The 19825-nt window shown below is 45.3% G+C and overlaps 1 protein-coding gene across 1 annotated transcript in view; it reads left to right on the top strand.

Moving 5' to 3' along the window:
* Positions 1 to 19825, top strand: part of necab2 (N-terminal EF-hand calcium binding protein 2) — a gene marked incomplete at its 5' end in the record, with an annotated part of 194659 nt that overhangs the window by 99607 nt on the left and 75227 nt on the right. Inside the window, 2 exons of the mRNA XM_083916290.1 lie at positions 8587 to 8723; positions 9148 to 9272. Of these exons, the coding sequence (XP_083772416.1) occupies positions 8587 to 8723; positions 9148 to 9272 (262 nt within the window). The remainder of the gene's footprint in view (positions 1 to 8586; positions 8724 to 9147; positions 9273 to 19825) is intronic.

Here is a 19825-nt window from a genome sequence, read left to right as displayed (position 1 = left end):
TAATTAGTTTCTGTTGTCTGTTAGCTTGTAACTGTCAGTGACAGCTATGATGGCAGTGTGTGTTGGGCACATTTTTAAAAAGTTATTAGTTACAGTTACTACTAGTTACTTCTCCAAAAAAATGTTAATGAATTAGTTACTGAGTTACACATTATAAAAGTAAGTAGTTCCCTGCGGAAAGTAACAATTGTTTTTAAATGCTCAAATGTGTCAGAGAATTTGGACCCCACCATCACCCCTCTTTAATGGACCTACATATACTCCATGTGCATGTTGAGTTATTCATAATAAATCTGAATATTATAATAAAAATGGACATTTAATACAATAAATCCCCAGTGTTGGGCAAGTTACTTCATAAACATAATGCATTATGCATTACTTGTTACTGTAATTTCAAAGTAATATGTTACATTTTAATGTTACTGTATTTGAAATGTAAGGAATTACACTACTATTGCATTACTTTTAAGTTACTCTTACCAAAATAACAGGAAATATGGATTTGGCATTCTAGATGTAGCTTCTTATGCTCAATAAGCTCATTACACATCCAGTGGAAGGCAAATTTAAAATAAATAGACAAACAAACAAAGAAAATACAGATCTGTGTGTGTGTTACACGATGGAGGGAGTGGAGATGTCAAGGGGGTTTGTTTTCTTTCTTTTCTTTTAATGTAGAGCACTTTGGGCTTCTTTTTTATATATATATGAAAGGTGCTATAAAAATAAAGGTGATTTGATTTGATACTGATCTGTTCCGAGCTTACTAGGGGCTTTCTCTGTGCTTTCTCGGTGTTGTGTCAGAGTTGTTCTCCTGTCGAACAGTGTTTCATATATTAGACAGTGATTGGTTTATGGATTAGTGATGTACCAACAATAGCAGGATATGTTTGAATTTCAACTGGCAGAGAAGTTCACAGACATCTCCTCCTTCAGGAGAGGAATGTGAAAACACCTCTAGTTACAAAATTTGCTCAGATACACGTCAGTATAGCCAAGATCCGGCAGAAACAGAAGAAAAACACTTAACTATGTCTGAGTGACAATATCAGCCTACATCCTTGTCACCACCAGTACTCCACTGTACTCCATTATCTCCATCTGAGACACGGAAGATGGAATAATTTCCCCTAACAAGACCAACCTCTATAATCACTGATTACCACCTACAACCCCCTGTAATCAGCCACCGCCATCGTATGACAAAGGACTGTGTGTGTGTGTGTGTGTGTGTGTGTGTGTGTGTGTGTGTGTGTGTGTGTGTGTGTGTGTGTGTGTGTGTGTGTGTGTGTGTGTGTGTGTGTGTGTGTGTGTGTGTGTGTGTGTGTGTGTGTGTATGCTTGAGGGGAATGCTGCTATATGCTGTGCCGTGCTATATATGTGTGCAGATGTGTAGGTGGATGATAATGAGGAGATTTATGGTTAACCGTAGGAAGATGAGAAGAAAAACATGTAACAGATACACACACATACACTATACATACACACTCACATGCTTAGTGACCTGATCTTTTTGTTTTGTCTCGTGGACTCTGTGTGTTGCCTGTGTGTGCTATTGAAATAAAGCCTTTGGTGATGGTGGATATTTATATATATACACACAGTATATACAATGACAATATTGAACATCAATCTTAATACAAAACCAACTACATCAACACCAGCCCACACTTGTCCCTCATTCCCTGAGAGATTTGAGCGAATACACAAACACACACACACACACACACACACACACACACACACACACACTTGCAGGTGCTAACAGTAATACACACTGTAGCTAATCACCAGGCTGTGTTCAAGAGAGTCAGCGGAGAGAGAAGGTGTATCTCCTCTCGGGACAGTGATCTGTGTGAATTATAGATCACAGCTTTTCTATCCCAGGTTTTGTAGACCGGCCATGGGGCACGCTCAGCAGAGGAAGAGAAACGTACAGGAGGGACAGAGAGAAAGACAGTGAGGAGAGAGGAAGATAGAGTCAACTGTGGATTTTTTTTAAGGATACTCTACAATTTCACAACACACTGCTTTTTTTTTTTAGAAGGCACAAATAACCTCACCCTGCATTTTCAGATCAGTCCTCTGTGGTGTCGATGCTCTGCGGATGCTGTATTCCTTCATTCTCAGAAGCAAAGCTTGTTCACCAGCCGGGCAAAGTGCCCCATTTTGCGGCTAATACTTGTGAAAACCTTGAATGTTCTAGTTTTGTGCATTCCTATTCAAAAATGTCTTTCATCGAATTACAAAAGCTTAAACCATTCCTGGGGAAACTCGATTATTAAAAAAACCATTAATGCATCTTTGCATCAATGATTTTTTAAATGTAACCATACAGAGCACTTTGTTTCCACACGGACGATTATTATGGCCACACATCTGTTACCAGTTGTTAAGCTACACCACATCCATGGTAGATACATGCCGTTAAGAAGAAGTTATAGCACGGATTGCAAAGTGGAGGAAGAGGGAGAAAATATCGAGGTGTGAAGAGAAGAGACAGGCAAGAGAAAACGACAGAAAAGTGTCTTAATTTGGGATCATTTCAAGCTGAAACTGAACAAAAACTTATAGTAATACTGCTCAAAACAGCAAACCTCTGCAGTAGCATGATAAGAGTCTCTACACAGAAAACAAAGCATCAACAACGTAGTTAGTGAACCCAGAGTTTATTAAAGAGTGTTTTAAAGACTTACCCACCGGCCCCTGTACCAGCTCCTCTCATAGTAAAGTCCATTCAAGTGGATTCAGTGATGGCAAGTAACAAAGTACAAATACATTGATACTGTGCTTAAGTATAGTTTTCAGGTAATTTGTACTTTTAGAAGTTTTTATTTTTCTGACAACTTTTTACTTTTACTCAGTAAACTTTTAACACGATTACCGTTACTTTCTACTCCTTACATTTCCCAAAAAGGCTTGTTACTCTTAAAAACAAACAAAAACGCTGTGAAGTATGCACGTCAGCCTGTAGCCTGTGTTTGCTACAGGCTTCCGCCTGACATCTTGAGTGAGGCAAGACAGAGACACGGCTGTCTGTCCGTCAGTAAATCAGATTGATGATTTTTAGACCCAAGAGGGCTAAGCTATGTTCCAAGAGCTTTGAAAACCTTCTTCTTGAACAAACAATTTTGGTAGATTTGTTTTCCCTGCCTTCACATTAGACTCGCATAGAGGGATGGGGTGATGTAGTGTAGAGATGAAGATGGGCTAATCAGTGTTAGTCACATCCAGCTGTTAGTGACTACCGAATTCCTCCGTCAATAGTTCATACACAAGAAAACTGTCTCTATGGCTTATTTGATGTATGTAAGTCCCGAAAAAACCATTGGATGATTTTGCACTGGAATTAATCTTTATTATCCAAAGGTCATGCTGTATCAAGGTTCAAAAACATTATCTTATTTCATGAACAAGTGCCTTTATTGGACTCATAATGCACTCTCTTCAATAAAACTGAATACTAATTTCTGTCGATTGTATTACAGATAGATGTGAGTTTTATGCTCTGAGTTGAAAACCAGAACAAACTGACTGGTCTTTTCCACTTGATCTGAGGAGGATGAGCCTCTTCTGTGTGTGTTTGTCTGTTTGAGTGTATGCTTGTGTAAAAGCCATTGACTCTGATAATGAAAGTCAATAAAGCCTGTGTGATTCTGCGCCTCGTGGGAGTGTTTGTCTTTGATTAGAGTGCAGCAGAGAATGGCTGACTGCACAGGAACTTTAATTGTCTCTGAATCACTGCACTGTGACTTCTGACAGTAAAGCTGACATGACCGACTCTCTCTGGAGTAGCCTAGACAATTATGGCCTGGTGGCTGTTCTCATGTGTTATTCTGACACATCTTTTGATTTAAACATGCCTTGGCAGCACATGGGATGTGGCAGTTTAGTTTCTTGTCTTCATCAAATGTAAAATATTAAAGTATAGCAGGGGTCCTCAACCTGAGGCATGTGTGTCCCCAGTGGTTGCCTGATATTGACAGCAGTTTGATTGACTTACCCATTGTATTCTTTGAAGACCCATCCTCGTCTGCCCCTGACTGACTGGTACTTGTTGCCTTCTCCACAGAATGCAGCGCAGGTGGGAAAGAAATGGACTGCCAGAGCAGGCTCAGTAGACAGCAGGATTAAAGCTGCAGAAGGTTAAAGGCAAAATCTACTAGAACTCAGAGTAGATTAAGACCTCTTCCTGCAGCCATCTCTGTCCTGAGCCCATCCAACCACACAAGCATGTGCTTCATACAGTGTACAAAGAGTTATTCATTTCATTGTGAGGCCATTTCATAGCAGAATTTCTATGACGATTACCATCTGAGCTCTCCAGAAACACAAAGTGGAATTAGCTGCGGGCGTGAGAACATGGCTAAACCATTATAAAACAGTAAATATCCGCTCTATAGACAATGAAGTGGACTACATTTTTACATTTTTGTTTGGTCCCACACTTCATACTGTACTGCACTGTTATGGAGTCTCTTATGTAATAGTTTAGCTTTGAATTATCTGCAGTGTCGAGTCTTTGGTCACAGTTAACAACAGAACTTTCACCGAACAAACATGTACACACACCTGTACTAGATGACCTGTGATTGGCCAAAGTCACTACCTAAATTTTCTAAAGCCTGAAAATAGAGCCAAGAGTTGGTGCAGAAGTCTAGTTTTCTCTCAGAACACTTTAATTACAATATGATGAAAGATTAGTACAGAATGTTTGCCCAAAAATGTCAAAGAATAACCTTCCTACCCTAGCTTTTGTTTATATGGCACACTGAATAACAAGAACATTTACCATTGGCCTTCATATCAAAAAGGTGGTGCCAGCAGACGAGGCAATCAACTGGGGCCCCAGGGGGGTCATGAGGGCTGATAAACTTGGGAAAAGTTTGCAATGACAGTAGAGGAACTGACCTCCCTAGGGGGCCCCACTTGACTTCACCTACTCCTGTTATAAGTTTTGTTTTGTTTTTTACTCCCATTGCAAGTGACATGCATTATTCAGTTTAAAAAACCTAAAATGATGATGAAAGCTGGTTCGAGGGGCCCCTGTGAATTTTTGCGGAGGGCCCCAACAGACTCTAGAATGGCCTCTGATTGGACTCCCCATCGTCACTTGACTGTTCCGAAAGCCCTCTCCCCGCTTTCTGTTTTCAGACAGTACACATGCAAATTACAGTGTTAACGACAACAGGTTTGCCACTGGACAAAATACTGATGATTGGTCCGAAATGTCAAACGAAGGCTTCTCACTTCACCAGTGACTTTCAACTTTTCAGCTGTAAGTGGTAGTTTAATCATATTAAAGTTGCAGTCGGCAACATTTGTTTGATCATATTCACTGAAGCTGACACTATGCTTCGATAGAACAACATAAATCATCTGGGGTCCGTTTCACAAAGCAGGTTCAAAAAACTCTGAGTCTAACCCTGAACGCTGAGTTGATCTTCTCTGAGATAGGAAACTCTGAGTTTTCGGTTCCAGAACAGCAGATTTGCGTTAGGTTGATCAACTCAGAGTAGTTTGACCTGGAGTTAGGCGCGTGCACCACAAGTAAAAAAAGACAGCATCAATGGAGCCCTGATTCGACGAGTCACCATGGCAACGGGTAAGCGAAGGGCTACGCTACAACTGGAAATGGAAATATTAATGCGCTCATACAGAGAGTTTGAGCAGGTTTACACCGCTGCAGCAGCAAAAGAGAGGGAGACGTGAACATTGCTGCTCGGGTCCGTGCATAAGTTTAAATGTAGTCCTGTTGCAATCACAGTAATATCACAGGGGAAACTGCTTGAGTGGGAGCCTATTAATTTATTTAATTTAAGTGCAACCCCGCGGGGGAGAAGCGCACTTTGCAGCAACTTAAGATGAAACATAAAAACATACAGGTATTCAAACAGGTAAAACATCGGCACAATCTCATGGTGACGCCTCATTTTGAGCATGCTTTACATGGTAAAGTAAATATTACCGTAAGCAAAAAAACGCAGCGCAACACACAATATCTGCTGTGATATAAGAGCATTACTGGTTGTTAATGTTGGAAATGTAAGGAGGGATGAGATGGACTGTGACATGAAACGGTGTTGTGCCGTATTCAGCCCCCTCGCATTATAGTTGATATTCTGGATCAGAAGGCTATATAGGAGTAGTTTATATACCGGTAACCCAACTAAAAGCACACACTTTTGAACCTATGAATTGCAAGAAAAGCTGGGATTATATTTAGGAAACGCTAAGTCAAATACATTCAACTTGCTCAAAAGATCCATTTCATTCATTTTGTAATTATGGCTGCAGTATATTAAGGACGTCTATGCGCGGTCTGATAATCATCTCCCGACGAATATTTAATTCTCTGCGCAGTAATGTGTCAGCTTCATCCACGGGATCGTTATCAAAAGGACATGCCATGGTAGTGAAATAGTCACCTCCTGATATAACTTCTATATAGGCCTACTGAATGATTTTCATACGTTGTATACAAAAACTCCCATTTGCAAAAAACCGCAGCGCAACACAGAATATCTGCTGTGATATGAAACGTTACCGCTCAAAAAGAGAATTGCCTGGAAATGCAAGAACATCTATAATCAATAGTTTGATAATCATCTCCCGACAAATATTTAATTCTCTGCGCAGTAATTCTGCACCACGGGACTGTTATCAAAGGGCATGCCGTGGTAGTGAAATAGTCGGCACCTAATATAACTTCTAATGTCTGAATTTTGCAGTGATTTTCTGAAAAAACAGATGGAACTATACTTCGCCAAAACTCGCCTGCTGACTGAATGAATGAGGAAATCAAACACTGTGTATGGCTGAAAGAGGGCGGAGACAGAGAGAAACTCAAGGTTTTCTGAGAAAAACCTGGTCCCGACCAGGTTAGTTTCAGAGAGCATGTTACCATGGTAACTGACCGAGAGGTTAAGTTACCTCTCTTTGTGAAACAGGCTAGAGCTACCCCTCTGTCTCTGGTTTGAGTTACCTCCCTTTGTGAAACGGAAAACTCAGAGTTTCCCTCATTCAGGGTTAACAGACTCAGAGTTTTCACTAAACCTGCTTTGTGAAACAGGCCCCTGGTCTTAGAAAAAAAAAAACACGCCTCTACGTGCACCTAGAGCTTGTTGTTTGTTTTGCAAAATCCAACCCCCCGTGTCATCCTGTCCAGTCAGCGCAGAGCTGACTGTCAGGCACAGTTTGTGCACCCCCCCCCCCTCTCGCATGTTTACAATATCACAGGCACACACCCCAAGCTCTGCATTCGCTAAATGATGTTAGCAGTTGTAACAAGCGGAGGAGCTTGGTGGTAGAGAGGGAAGGGCGTGAGAGTTGTAAACATTCAAAATTTGACTGAGTCAACTCGATCTGCCAGACTTGCCGACGGCAGCTTTAAACAACAACAGAAACAAGAGAAAATACTTTAAAGATGAGTACTAACTGATGTCTTTGGCAAACCTAAAGCTATCTCGGGTAACTCTGGCCTGGGTTGTTGAAGTTTAAACCCAAATCCAATAATGAGCAGGATAGAGTTACTGATGTTAGCCTACACTGTACAGCTCTTTTGCCTGTACTGGATGTAACAAGGTAGTGAGCTAGTTAGCTGGACATGCTAACAGTTGCAGTTACATTAGAGCATGCAAACACATTGTGAAAGCCATTCTTAGTTAAACTATTTTAGCTCTTGCGTTTCTTATTTTGTAAAGGCTTAAGGCACCATGGGTCTCATTCACAAAGTTTCAACATGAGGCGAAATCCAAAGCTTGACAGGCCTGCTGTGCATAGTCCCATAGTTGCGATTGGACCGTCACTGTTCAGGGCAGGTGTTTTTAGCGAACAGTCAAATCCCTGAATAATTAAAAGTGGGCAGTGATAAGCTTATTAGAGTTAAAGCAAGAGCTCCAGTCTTATTTGAAACAGCCCTCTGGCAGTTCACCATGTTCACACTGTCAGTGGTGCAGCTCAGGGACTCTTTGATGCTCTCGCCAGGATGCCATCTCTGTTTTTTCATTCCCCTTTTAAGAAAGTCTTGCTCTGGTTAACAAACTTCCAACTGTACACATTCACAGGTCTTGAATAGATTTCCCCTCAAGGTTCCCTTGCAGCAGTTGAGTGACAATTTAAAACAGGTCTATGAAAATGATTGATTACCTATTGATCAATATGCTTTGAGGGGGGTCATCCCTATGTTCCCCGGTTGCATAAGCCTATGCCTTCGCTGATTTAATTTGGCATTTAGTTTTTTGTTTTTTTTTACTCATTTGTTTTTGTTTAGAGGTAACGGTTAGGGTCGGGGTTAGGGGGTAGGGTAAGTGGAAAATGAGGGAAAGGAGAGGGAAAAGGAGAGGGGGAAGATGGCAGCAGAGAGAATGAAAAGTACCAGACTATTTTTACTTCTGCCTCCCTGCATGCTGCCTGTCAACTTCGACCGTCAAATGAACTATGGAAGGAACACAGAGAGCTTCGTGCTGAAAGTGAGAGAGGCTTCGGAGCGCTTGTGCGATGAATGACTCGCTTTTAGTTTCAAATGGGTTTATAAATGACATACACCGTCATAATTGTTCCTCTTTCTTTTGTTTTCCCCAGGTTTATGAGAGAGGAACCAACGTGGAGCAGTTTGTGACCCGTTTCTTGCTGAAGGAATCAGCCAATCAGATCCAGTCTCTCCTGAGCTCCGTGGAGAGTGCCGTGGATGCTATTGACGAGCAGCACAGCCAATCAAGGTGAGCGTGTATGTTTGTGTGTGTGTGTGTGTGTGTGTGTGTGTGTGTGTGTGTGTGTGTGTGTGTGTGTGTGTGTGTGTGTGTGTGTGTGTGTGTGTGTGTTTGTGTGTGTGTTTGTGTGTGTGTGTGTGTGTGTGTGTGTCTACACACATCATGGCATAGTGTGTAAAACTCAGATTGTCAGTGCTCATAATGGTAACCAGGCAGTGTTTCAAGCACAGATCTTTTCTGGTTAAAAAGTCTGTCACTCTTGTCTTCTTCTTCACACACACACACACACACACACACACACACACACACAGGTTCCTATCATTCTCTCCGTTATCCCTTGTCTTCATCCCCTGTGGATCCTTCCATCCTAATTCTTTTATTATTATTCCCCCTCTTTTACCTTTTCTCTCCTCCTACCTCTCTCTGTTTTCAGTCATTTACCTGCCAAGGTGAGTCCACGGATCTCAGAGAGGCGCAACGAAAACACTGTTCCTGACTATCCCCCGAACAACAGAGTCAGTGCTAGGGAGGCTGTCAGGACCATCAACACTGCTGCAGGTGATAGAAACACACACACACACACACACACACACACACACACACACACACACACACACACACACACACACATACACAGTGTGCCCACCTGGATTCATGGTTGGAGGCCATTGGTCCTGAGCTTGCACTATGTGGTAAGCCTCGTATCCACAATCTTTTGAGAGGAGATCACTCTGAAGGAGCAGAAATCAAAGGCTACATTCACACTGCAGTTCTTAAAGCACAATTCAGATTTTTCTGTTTGTCTGTTCACAATATGTCTTTAAATGTGGCCTATCTACGGATTGCTGTGTGAACAGCTCACGCTCCTAAAGTGACCCGTATGAGCAGTTGATCATTGATGACATCATGCCACAACGGTGTTTACGGAAGCGAACATGTCAACAGCAACAGCGGTATTGTAGGACTTTATGGCTTAATATAAAACTAAACTAAAATGAAAACAAGTTCATTGAAAACACTTCACTCTCCCTCCACTGGCCGCCTGCTTCAATACTGTCCTCCATGTTTCTTTTGATTCTGTTCTTGGCTCCTGCCTGTGTTACACTTTTTTTTTCAATCAACTTAATTTTCTTTTCCAAAACAGTGCAGTGCGGGTCAGACTTTGTCAAAGTCGCATTAAATGTGACCTGGCTGATCAGATTGCGGTCACATTTTAAAAAAATCTGATACATATCTGATTCAGTATCACATTTAAAAGTGGACTAATTCTGATTCAGATATGTCATATTTAAATGCGACTTGTGCTGTTCATACTGTCAAAAGCAAATCAGATATGGGTCAAATATGAGCGAAAAAATCAGATTCAGGTCATTTCGAACTGCACTGTGTGGACGTAGCCTTAGTCGGACTGCCACTGTGCAGTTCATCATCCTCAAATACACTCATTGCTATGTGATTTACTCTACATTGTAAACTTCAAATAGCTACCTGCACAGGTTTGATGCAGCTTTCCTACAGCGGGCAGGACAGATAAACAGATGGAGGGAACAGGATTTAGAGAAGTGAGAGAGAGGAGGGAGAGATAGGGGAGAAAGAAGGTCAGGGGCTGAGAAGTGGAAAGAAGGCTGATGAAGCAAAGATAGAAAGTAGAGAATTGGTTAATATATCTCTGAAAGTGTTAAATCCATCCTGCAAGTGTATGCAAGTCCAGTTAGCACTTAACACCTAAAATCTGCCGTGTACTTTTTTTTAAGGTGTGTGGGGGTGTTACAGCAGCTAAAACAGACACAAATTGATGGAGGCTGATGCAGGACCCTCTCTAGCTCTGTGCATTCCTTCCTCTCTCTCCCTCTTTTGCTCCGTTACAGTCGTCCTTCCACCACCAGCTGCTAGTTAACACTGCAGTGCGCGCTTGCTTCGACACCCACTGGATCAAAGTGCTCACTGAAGAAATGACACTTGAAAAGTTGTTGAGATATGGCGCCACTTCATCACAACACAACACAAACGTCACAGAAGAAGAGTCAAACAGTCAGAAAAGTCAAAAAAATGCAGTTGAGTCAGAGCGTAGGGAGAGTGAAGCCTCAAGGAGCAACAAAAATCAGTCACTCCAGACGTTATTGACAAGTGTCAGTTAAAGGTGTTCAGTGCTGTTGTTTTAGGGTAAGTGTGGCATTTTTTCCTCGGACAGTCGGGTTGTAAATACTGACACACTTGGGTAAACATTCTAAAGGTCATTGTTCATGCATCTGTTCTACATCCTACAGTTGTATAGCAAACAGGTGGTTTAGAACAGGGATGCTCAATTATAATTCAAAGAGATCCAATTACAGAAATGTTCCTCAAACAAAGGTTCGAAACACCAAAATGTCTAACTGGGTCATGATTCAGTGCCACATACAGTCCTGAAGTAGCCTAGCAGTTGTATCAACGTCTGTATGTAATGAACAACAGTACAATTCAATAATATTTTTGCATGGAACTGGAAGGATTATAAATAATAAGTACTCTAGTAATAGTGTATCTCAAAATAACTAATATATAGCATAAAAATTGTGCCCTCGCAAAACAGAGGAAGGGACCGGATGACAGGCTTTATCCCAGCACTGTACATCCAGTGAGTCAAACTAAGAGAAATTAAACAAAAAGTATAATTTGAGTCTTTTTTGTTATCTCCATTTCACGTCTTAACAGTCAACCAAAAAATGTAATAATCAATCTCTCAACAATTGAACAGCTTTTACACCGCTCTTTCCCTTTCTTTCTCTCTTACATCCCACACCCCCAGATCATTTATTTTCTGTGCCCTAAGCTCTGATTTGAGTGGGTATGTCTGGTTTCCTAGTGGCACTTCACATTGCCTTTTAATAATCCCCACGGTCTCGGAACATAATGAGACATACTGGTACTGAACTGCCCGTGGGAAGAGTAAACATGTAAGAATGCCCATTTTGAGCTGCTCAGGAGGGTGGCTGGAGTCTCTTTTAGAGATAGGGTGAGAAGTTCAGCCATCCGGTAGTAGAGCCGCTGCTCCTTTGAAAGGAGCCAGTTGAGGTGGTTCAGGATCATCTAGTAAGGATAAACCCTGGGCGCCGCCCTAGGGAGGTGTTCCAGGCACGTCCATCTGGAAGCAGGCCTCGGGAAAGACCCAGGACCAGGTGGAGAGCAGTGGCAACTGCTCTAAGACTGCAAGGGAAGCTCAGCTTCCCCTTAAATGTCATAAAAAAAATGCAGCTTTTGTTCAGAATCAGCTACTTATCACAGGTAACCAGCACACCTTCCTTCTCATTCATCCACAGTGCTTTACACAGTCAGACGCTCAGCTTCTACTGACTTCAATGGGGAAGCGTAGAGCGGTCTGTTCCACTGCAGCAAAACTAGATGCTCATTGGATAAATGCTGGGCTTTGTCCCACCCATCAGACGCTCAGCGTCTCTGGGGCTCTACGGGGCAGTGGGCTGGCCTTCGCTCGGCTTCTGCATGATGATTGGATGAGCTGTCTGAGGCGGAATCCTTTTTTGATTGACAGCTAAATGAGCGAATCAGCGATCTTTAAAAATAAACATCCAGCGGAGTATTTTCCAAGTTTTTCATTCCGTTGTTCTGAACTGATCCGGAGACTTTACAGATCGCCAGAGACGTTTTCTTTGTTAAAAACTACTAGTTGTCACGGACCAGACAGATGAGGACCACAAGTGCGTCACGTTTTAAGAGTTTTATTGAGGGTTCCAGAGAGGGGAAGGGAGTGCGATGTCGTGAGCTTGTGTGTGTGTGTTCCCCAGAGACGTCTCGTGCAGGTGGTGGTGGAGCGTCCAAGCTGGCCTGCAGAGGAGCTGGAGTTCCGGGGCAGAAGATCATACAGGTCCAGAGGAGAAGGCAGGTCGGGTTTTCCAGGGCAGACGATCAGGCAGGTTCAGGGGTGAAGACAGGTCGGGTTTACCAGGGCAGAAGATCAGGCAGGTTCAGGGGCGAAGGCAGGTCGGGTTTACCAGGGCAGAAGATCAGGCAGGTTCAGGGGCGAAGGCAGGTCGGGTTTACCAGGGCAGAAGATCAGGCAGGTTCAGGGGCGAAGGCAGGTCGGGTTTACCAGGGCAGAAGATCAGGCAGGTTCAGGGGCGGTGCCGGAGTCCTCCGGCGGTTGGCCCCGATGGCGTAGCTGGTGGCAGATCTGAGGAGTGTGGCGCGGGCCTGAGACCAGGTACGGCGACATTGTCGAGCATAGGCCGCTGACTGGATCCGTTGTTGGCCGGGCCGCCGACTGGGAGTGGTGCCGGCCGGGCCGCCGACTGGGAGTGGTGCCGACCGGGCCGCCGACTGGGAGTGGTGCCGACCGGGCCGCCGACTGGGAGTGGTGCCGACCGGGCCGCCGACTGGGAGTGGTGTCGACCGGGCCGCCGACTGGAACAGGTGTCGACCGGGCCGCCGACTGGAACAGGTGTCGACCGGGCCGCCGACTGGAACAGGTGTCGACCGGGCCGCCGACTGGAACAGGTGTCGACCGGGCCGCCGACTGGAACAGGTGTCGACCGGGCCGCCGACTGGGAGTGGTGCCTGGACGGAGGTCTATGGCACAGTCGTAGGGCCGATGTGGGGGCGTTAGAGAGGTCAGGGACAGAATCGGTGGGTACCGAACAGGAGGGTAGCATGGCAGAGCGCAAACAGGTCCGGTGGCAGTCCTTTCCCCACTCAGTGATTGTCCCAGTCGTCCAGTCAAGGTGGGGGTTATGCTGGCGAAGCCATGGGTAACCCAGGATGAGGGGTTGGCCTGGGGAACGGAGCAGGTGAAAACTGATAGTTTCATGGTGGTTACCTGAGAGCAACATTGAGATGGGGGCAGTGACGCTGGTGACTGTGCCAAGGAGATGGCCATCCAGAGCTCGGGCTGGGACAGGACAGGGCAGATGTTGACTCTCCAGCCCCAACTGATGGGCCAGCTCGATGTCCATGATGTTAGCCTCGGCACCGGAGTCCACCAGGGCTGCAAAAGTATGGGTGGTTTCGGAGAGGACAAGTCGAACTTGAAACAGGGGCTTACGGCTGGTGGAGGGTTGGGTGATCATCGAGCTCAACCGGATCCCTCCTACATCCGATGAGCTCCGGCTTTTACTGGACAGGTGGCGACACAATGACCATTGGCCCCACAGTACAGGCAGAGGTTGGACGAGAGGCGACGCTGGCGCTCTGTAGGAGTGAGAGAGGCACGGCCAATCTCCATGGGTTCTGGCGGGTCGAGCTGGCTCTGGGGAGTGACTGAAGAGGGTGGCCGAGCAGCCGAATTACTCAGAGTGCGGACAGACGGCTGGGTGGAGCGTCCCTTCTCCCGTCGGCGTGTCTGGATCCGACGGTCGATACGAACGGCAAGGGCGATGGCCTCATCGAGTGTTGAGGGTTGGTCATGCGAGACGAGTTCATCCTTCACATAATCCGCCAGGCTGTGAAGGAAGGCATCCACTAGTGCGGCCCCGTTCCATGAGCTGCGCCTTGCCAGGGTTCGGAAATCAATGGAGTAGTCCGCCACAGTCCGGTTCCCTTGGCGGATGGTCATCAGTTCCCTGGACGCCTCCGCTGTTGATGAGCCCAGGTCGAACACCATTAACATCTCCTCGACGTAGGCATCGAAGGAAGCACAAGCTGGGGTCTGCCGGTCAAACTCAGCGGTTCCCCACAGTCGAGCCCGGCCCGTCAGGTGTGTAATGACGTACCCCACTTTGGCCCCCTCTGTGGCGAAGGTCCTGGGCTGTAGCGAAAACTGGACCCGGCAGCTGGTTAAGAATGCCCGTACATGAGCCAAGGTGCCATCGAAACGTTCTGGGTTGCCGCTCCTTGGCTCAGGCGCACAGGGAGCTGGAGCGTTGGGGTCTGGAACAATCGAATGCTGAAGAGGTGCTGGGGCAGAGAGGAGAGAAGGCGCAGACAGAGCAGGTGCAGTTGCAGGTGTAGCTGGGGAGGGGTCATGAGCAGGCGGAGAGGTCAGGTTTGTGAGCATTTGCAGGACCTGGGTTAGCTGTTGTTGCTGCTGTTGGATATGCTGTTGTTGTTGGTGACCGAGCTGAATCAACGATGAGATGTCTCCAGCCATCCGTTGAATCGCTCCCTCTGCACGTTCGAGGCGCTGCATGGCAGTCGGTGGTTCCATGCTGGGTGTGTCGTGCGCTGGGTCCATGCTGGTCAGACCGTACTGTCACGGACCAGACAGATGAGGACCACAAGTGCGTCACGTTTAAAGAGTTTTATTGAGGGTTCCAGAGAGGGGAAGGGAGTGCGATGTCGTGAGCTTGTGTGTGTGTGTTCCCCAGAGACGTCTCGTGCAGGTGGTGGTGGAGCGTCCAAGCTGGCCTGCAGAGGAGCTGGAGTTCCGGGGCAGAAGATCATACAGGTCCAGAGGAGAAGGCCGGTCGGGTTTTCCAGGGCAGACGATCAGGCAGGTTCAGGGGCGAAGACAGGTCGGGTTTACCAGGGCAGAAGATCAGGCAGGTTCAGGGGCGAAGGCAGGTCGGGTTTACCAGGGCAGAAGATCAGGCAGGTTCAGGGGCGAAGGCAGGTCGGGTTTACCAGGGCAGAAGATCAGGCAGGTTCAGGGGCGAAGGCAGGTCGGGTTTACCAGGGCAGAAGATCAGGCAGGTTCAGGGGCGAAGACAGGTCGGGTTTACCAGGGCAGAAGATCAGGCAGGTTCAGGGGCGATGGCAGGTCGGGTTTACCAGGGCAGAAGATCAGGCAGGTTCAGGGGCGAAGGCAGGTCGGGTTTACCAGGGCAGAAGATCTGGCAGGTTCAGGGGCGAAGACAGGTCGGGTTTACCAGGGCAGAAGATCAGGCAGGTTCAGGGGCGAAGGCAGGTCGGGTTTACCAGGGCAGAAGATCAGGCAGGTTCAGGGGCGAAGGCAGGTCGGGTTTACCAGGGCAGGAGATCAGGCAGGTTCACAGGCAGGTCCGGGTTGTACAGGAGTCAGGGAGTAAAGCCAGTGAAGCACGATACAGAAGCAACTTCGCAGACGGTCTGACAAGGCCGAGCTGAAAAGCAGGACTCGTTATGCTGGAGGTGGTGAGTGGGAAATGCACTGCAGCTGGCAGGAAAACGGGAGCAGAGCAGAGACAGGTGAAGCTGATGAGTACAATTAGTGAGTTGCCAGGCAGAGAGAGAGAGCTCATGACACTAGTGTTGTTTTTGGCGACTCTGTTCTGTCACGCTGCGGTTTCTTTCCCTAACGAGCAGCGGCAGCTGCGGAGCTTCTCCCCCCGTCACCGTCACTCACACTCACACTCACAGGCGCTCACACTTCACAGTAGCCTGGCGCAGCAGCTCCAACTGGGCCAAGGCTTTAAGCAGCCTAGCTCTGCTGCCATTGAGAGGTTACTGGTTACCTGGAAAAGAGGCATAGTTGGTACGACAAGGTCACAGGTCATTTTCTCGAAAAGGACCGAAGGGTAGAATTAACATATAAATAAACAAACACATTTATGATGTAGGCCAGAAAAATGAGCTTCCCCTCCTTGAAAGACAGCAGCCAGCAGGTCGGACCCCAAACTTCCCTTTCCTGGGCCACATTAACCAGCTCTAACTGGGGGATCCCAAGGCGTTCCCAGGCCAGTGTGGAGATATAATCTCTCCACCTGGTCCGGGGTCTTCCCAGAGGCCTCCTCCTAGGTGGATGTACCCAAAACACCTCCCTAGGGAGGCACCCAGGTTTCATCCTTACCAGATGCCCTAAACCACCTCAACTGGCTCCTTCTGTTTTCACAGAACATACCAATTTAAAACAAATGTTGATATTTTGCTATCTTGAAGATGATAATTGAATGCCTACACAACGAATGAATATTGGGATGTTGGGGTCCAGCCCTAATAGCAATACTTTATATTTTCTACTATACTATTTCCTTCTATTTTCCTAAGAGTTCCCATTGTTACACCACTGAAGTTACAGTATGCTATGCAAAAGGCATCTCTTTATAGTTTATAGGTAAAAACTGACCTGACTCTCGCCAGATGAATTTCGTTCCGCCTTGACTCCACCTAGCTCCACTCAACCTTCTGGGATCGCTCCATAGGAAAGTAAATTCAAGTGGTCGAGCCAATTGGTACAGCCGGGCGGGGTTTTTATTAGATTTGACAAAGCGGAGAATCAACTGTTATGATTCAGACAACAATGTGAGGAAGCAGGCGTCAACATCGATGCTGCTATTTCATCTGTGTTTCCTAAGTAGCACGTCAATAAAGATGACGGACAAGTGGTTTATACAATCATATGCAAGGATTTGATTTCTGAAGTCACTTTCCTATGCAGCGATCCCAGATGTAGGAGTGAAGCAAGGCGGAACGAAATTCATCTGGTGAGAGTCAGGTTAGGTAAAAACATACAAACCCTTGGTATCCGGCTGTTCAGTCTATAACACCCTTTCAAAGAGGCTTGGGCCAGCTTGGACCCGTAAATCACATTTTGAAAGGGCGTTATGTGTGCCCTTAAGCTGCTGTCTCCACTCTAGTTCTTTCTACTGCAAAACACCACCCTCTCATTGTTGTCCTAAAAATTTATCAAGCATCTTTCTACAAAATCTTTCACATTGACAATGATGTCTCAAATATAAGATGGTAATGCTTTATTGACTCGAACATGCTGGAGTTAATAATAATATGGTCTGCACTAATATACCAACAGCGTGTGAACTTATAATCCAACCCAAATTAGAAACCATTTAAAAGTGTCCATTGATAACTGGTAGAACAGGTCTGTGTTTCTTTGAGTACTGAGTATTTGATTGAATGCTTCGGAAAAACCAATAGAGCTGTTGTCACAGCCATTATTGATTGAGTGAGTGAGCAGTAGAGCAGAGATGGACACTTGTGTGTTTTAATAAATATAGTGTTCGACATGTGACCTTCACGCTGAACCAACTCTGTGACACAGAAAAAAGCGTTTCCTATAAAAGGTCACATAAAAAACATAAAATGCTCACTGTTACAACACGCATATGTATTCCAAAGACAGCTGTGTGTGACTTGACCTGTTTTAGGGCTGACTTGAAGCACAAATTAGGTTTAAGAGTTGGTTGCCTTGAGAGGATTTTGTGATTTATGGGCTCACTGAAAATTGAATTAAATTGGTGCAGTTAAGTGAGGAGAGTGGTTTTTAATAGTTTCCTTCTATAAATCCCTTTGTCATTGTGATCATGCACGCACACACACACACACACACACACACACACACACACAAACACACACACACACCGATTCTGACATTGCTGTCAGATTGGATGGGGCATGGCAGTGATGGCTCTTTAATCATTTTGAATACAGCTTACATTTTGACAGCACTCTGCCAAAGAACAGTTTACTCTTTATCCTATACGTCTCAATAAAATGCAGCCTTATAGACGATACACACTGTGCTCTGACAAGAGAACATTTTATTCCCAGTGTTGACAGTGTTACTTTTAAAACGTATTCCACTACAGATTACTGAATACAAGACTTTTTTTATGCGTTATTGTAATTAACCGAAATACATGAATTATTATATATGCATCATGACGAAATGCCTTTTTAAAGTCCTGGTGTGACAGTCACCACCTCATCCCAGGCACTACCAAAACAAAAATCAATAACTGTGCAATGGAGCAGGTGTGCTTCTACGAATACTCAGGACTTACCTTGGATGATCAACTTAAATGGTGTGAACATGTGGAGCTTCTCTGTGTTAAGATGGCTCAGAGAAATCATTTCCTCAGGAGGCTGAACCTGTTCAGAGTCAAAAAGAACAATATGTTGTTATTATACCCTGCCATTTTTGAAAGATACTGCATGGCAGCCTGGTTTGGCTCAAAGTGGCCAATTAAAAAACAAAATTACAACCCTGGTAAAAACTGCAATCAAAACCATAGGACACTAAGGTCAGCCATCTCTTCAATCCATCAATGATGGGAAAGTAATAAAACAGGCACGCAGGATCCTCAGTAGGTGCGTTTCCACTATGGTCGACTACTCTAAATAAGGTGGGTATATCTCGCAAGGCCTCTTTTGTCCCCTGAGATTTTCCCGATTGTTGATTGGATGTAACTGTCAGTGCGATGTGACGTGTGGTCATACAGAGGCCTCAACAACACGGTGAAGTAGCATAGACACTTTTATCCAGTGGTGTAGAAGAACACAGCACAGAAATTCTGGATTCAATTTCTGACCTTTGGTCCTTTGCTGCATGCCCCGTACCTCTCTCTCTCTCTCTCTCTCTCTATCTCTCTCTCTCTCTCTCTCTCTCTCTCTCTCTCTCTCTCTCTCTCTCTCTCTCTCTCTCTCTCTCTCTCTCTCTCTCTCTCTCTCTCTCTCCCATTTACAGACAAATGCGTGCAGACACACACACACACACACAAACATCGTACTGCAGCGGGGTGACAGCCTGTCTATCAACAAACACTTTTACAGCGTTTACAGTGTTTTCTTCCTTGTTACTTGAACATAAGTTGATGTTGTGAATCATATGGGCCACCTTAAATCAAACTACAACTATTCTGTATTTCTCTTGAGGAAGAATGCGCCAGTGCATCACTGATTAGCTGATCAGCTGATCACAGCCGATCCAAACCCATTCAGAGTGATAAGTCACCTCTGGAGTCTCGTAGATCCCTCTGGGGCCTTTTTTTCTTAATGGAAACGCATCAAGTGAACGGACATTTGAGAGGGCGTGGCCTGAAACTCTTCAGGAGGCCACTCTATAGGGCTAATGGAAACACGCCTAATGACCCAACACTATCCTCCACCACAAATATGAACTCCTACCATGAGGAAAACGTTTCCGAGTGAACAGATTTAAAAGTAATCATTTTGAACTCTCATTCATCTCTTCAGCCATCACACTCTTAAAGATGTACTCATTTCAAATAATTTTCCATCTATTTAATTGCCTTTTAAGTTACTATCTATAACAGAGTGAGTTAAAAAATGGTGACTGATCACATGACCCACTAATGAAAGCACTTGTTGCCTCTTTGCTGAGTATTCCAATCTGTGTGTGTGCGGAGACATTCCCTCCCTAAATGTAAATAAGCCGCCATGTTGATGACACTGCTGACAGCCATTGGTCTGTAGGCCCAGATCGTCACCAATGGTCATGCTGCACT

The sequence above is a fragment of the Echiichthys vipera genome, assembly GCF_963691815.1.
Source record: "Echiichthys vipera genome assembly, chromosome: 7".
Classification (NCBI taxonomy): Eukaryota; Metazoa; Chordata; class Actinopteri; order Perciformes; family Trachinidae; genus Echiichthys; species Echiichthys vipera.
Note: the sequence above shows the minus strand (reverse complement) of the source record. Positions and strands in the feature narration are given on the sequence as shown.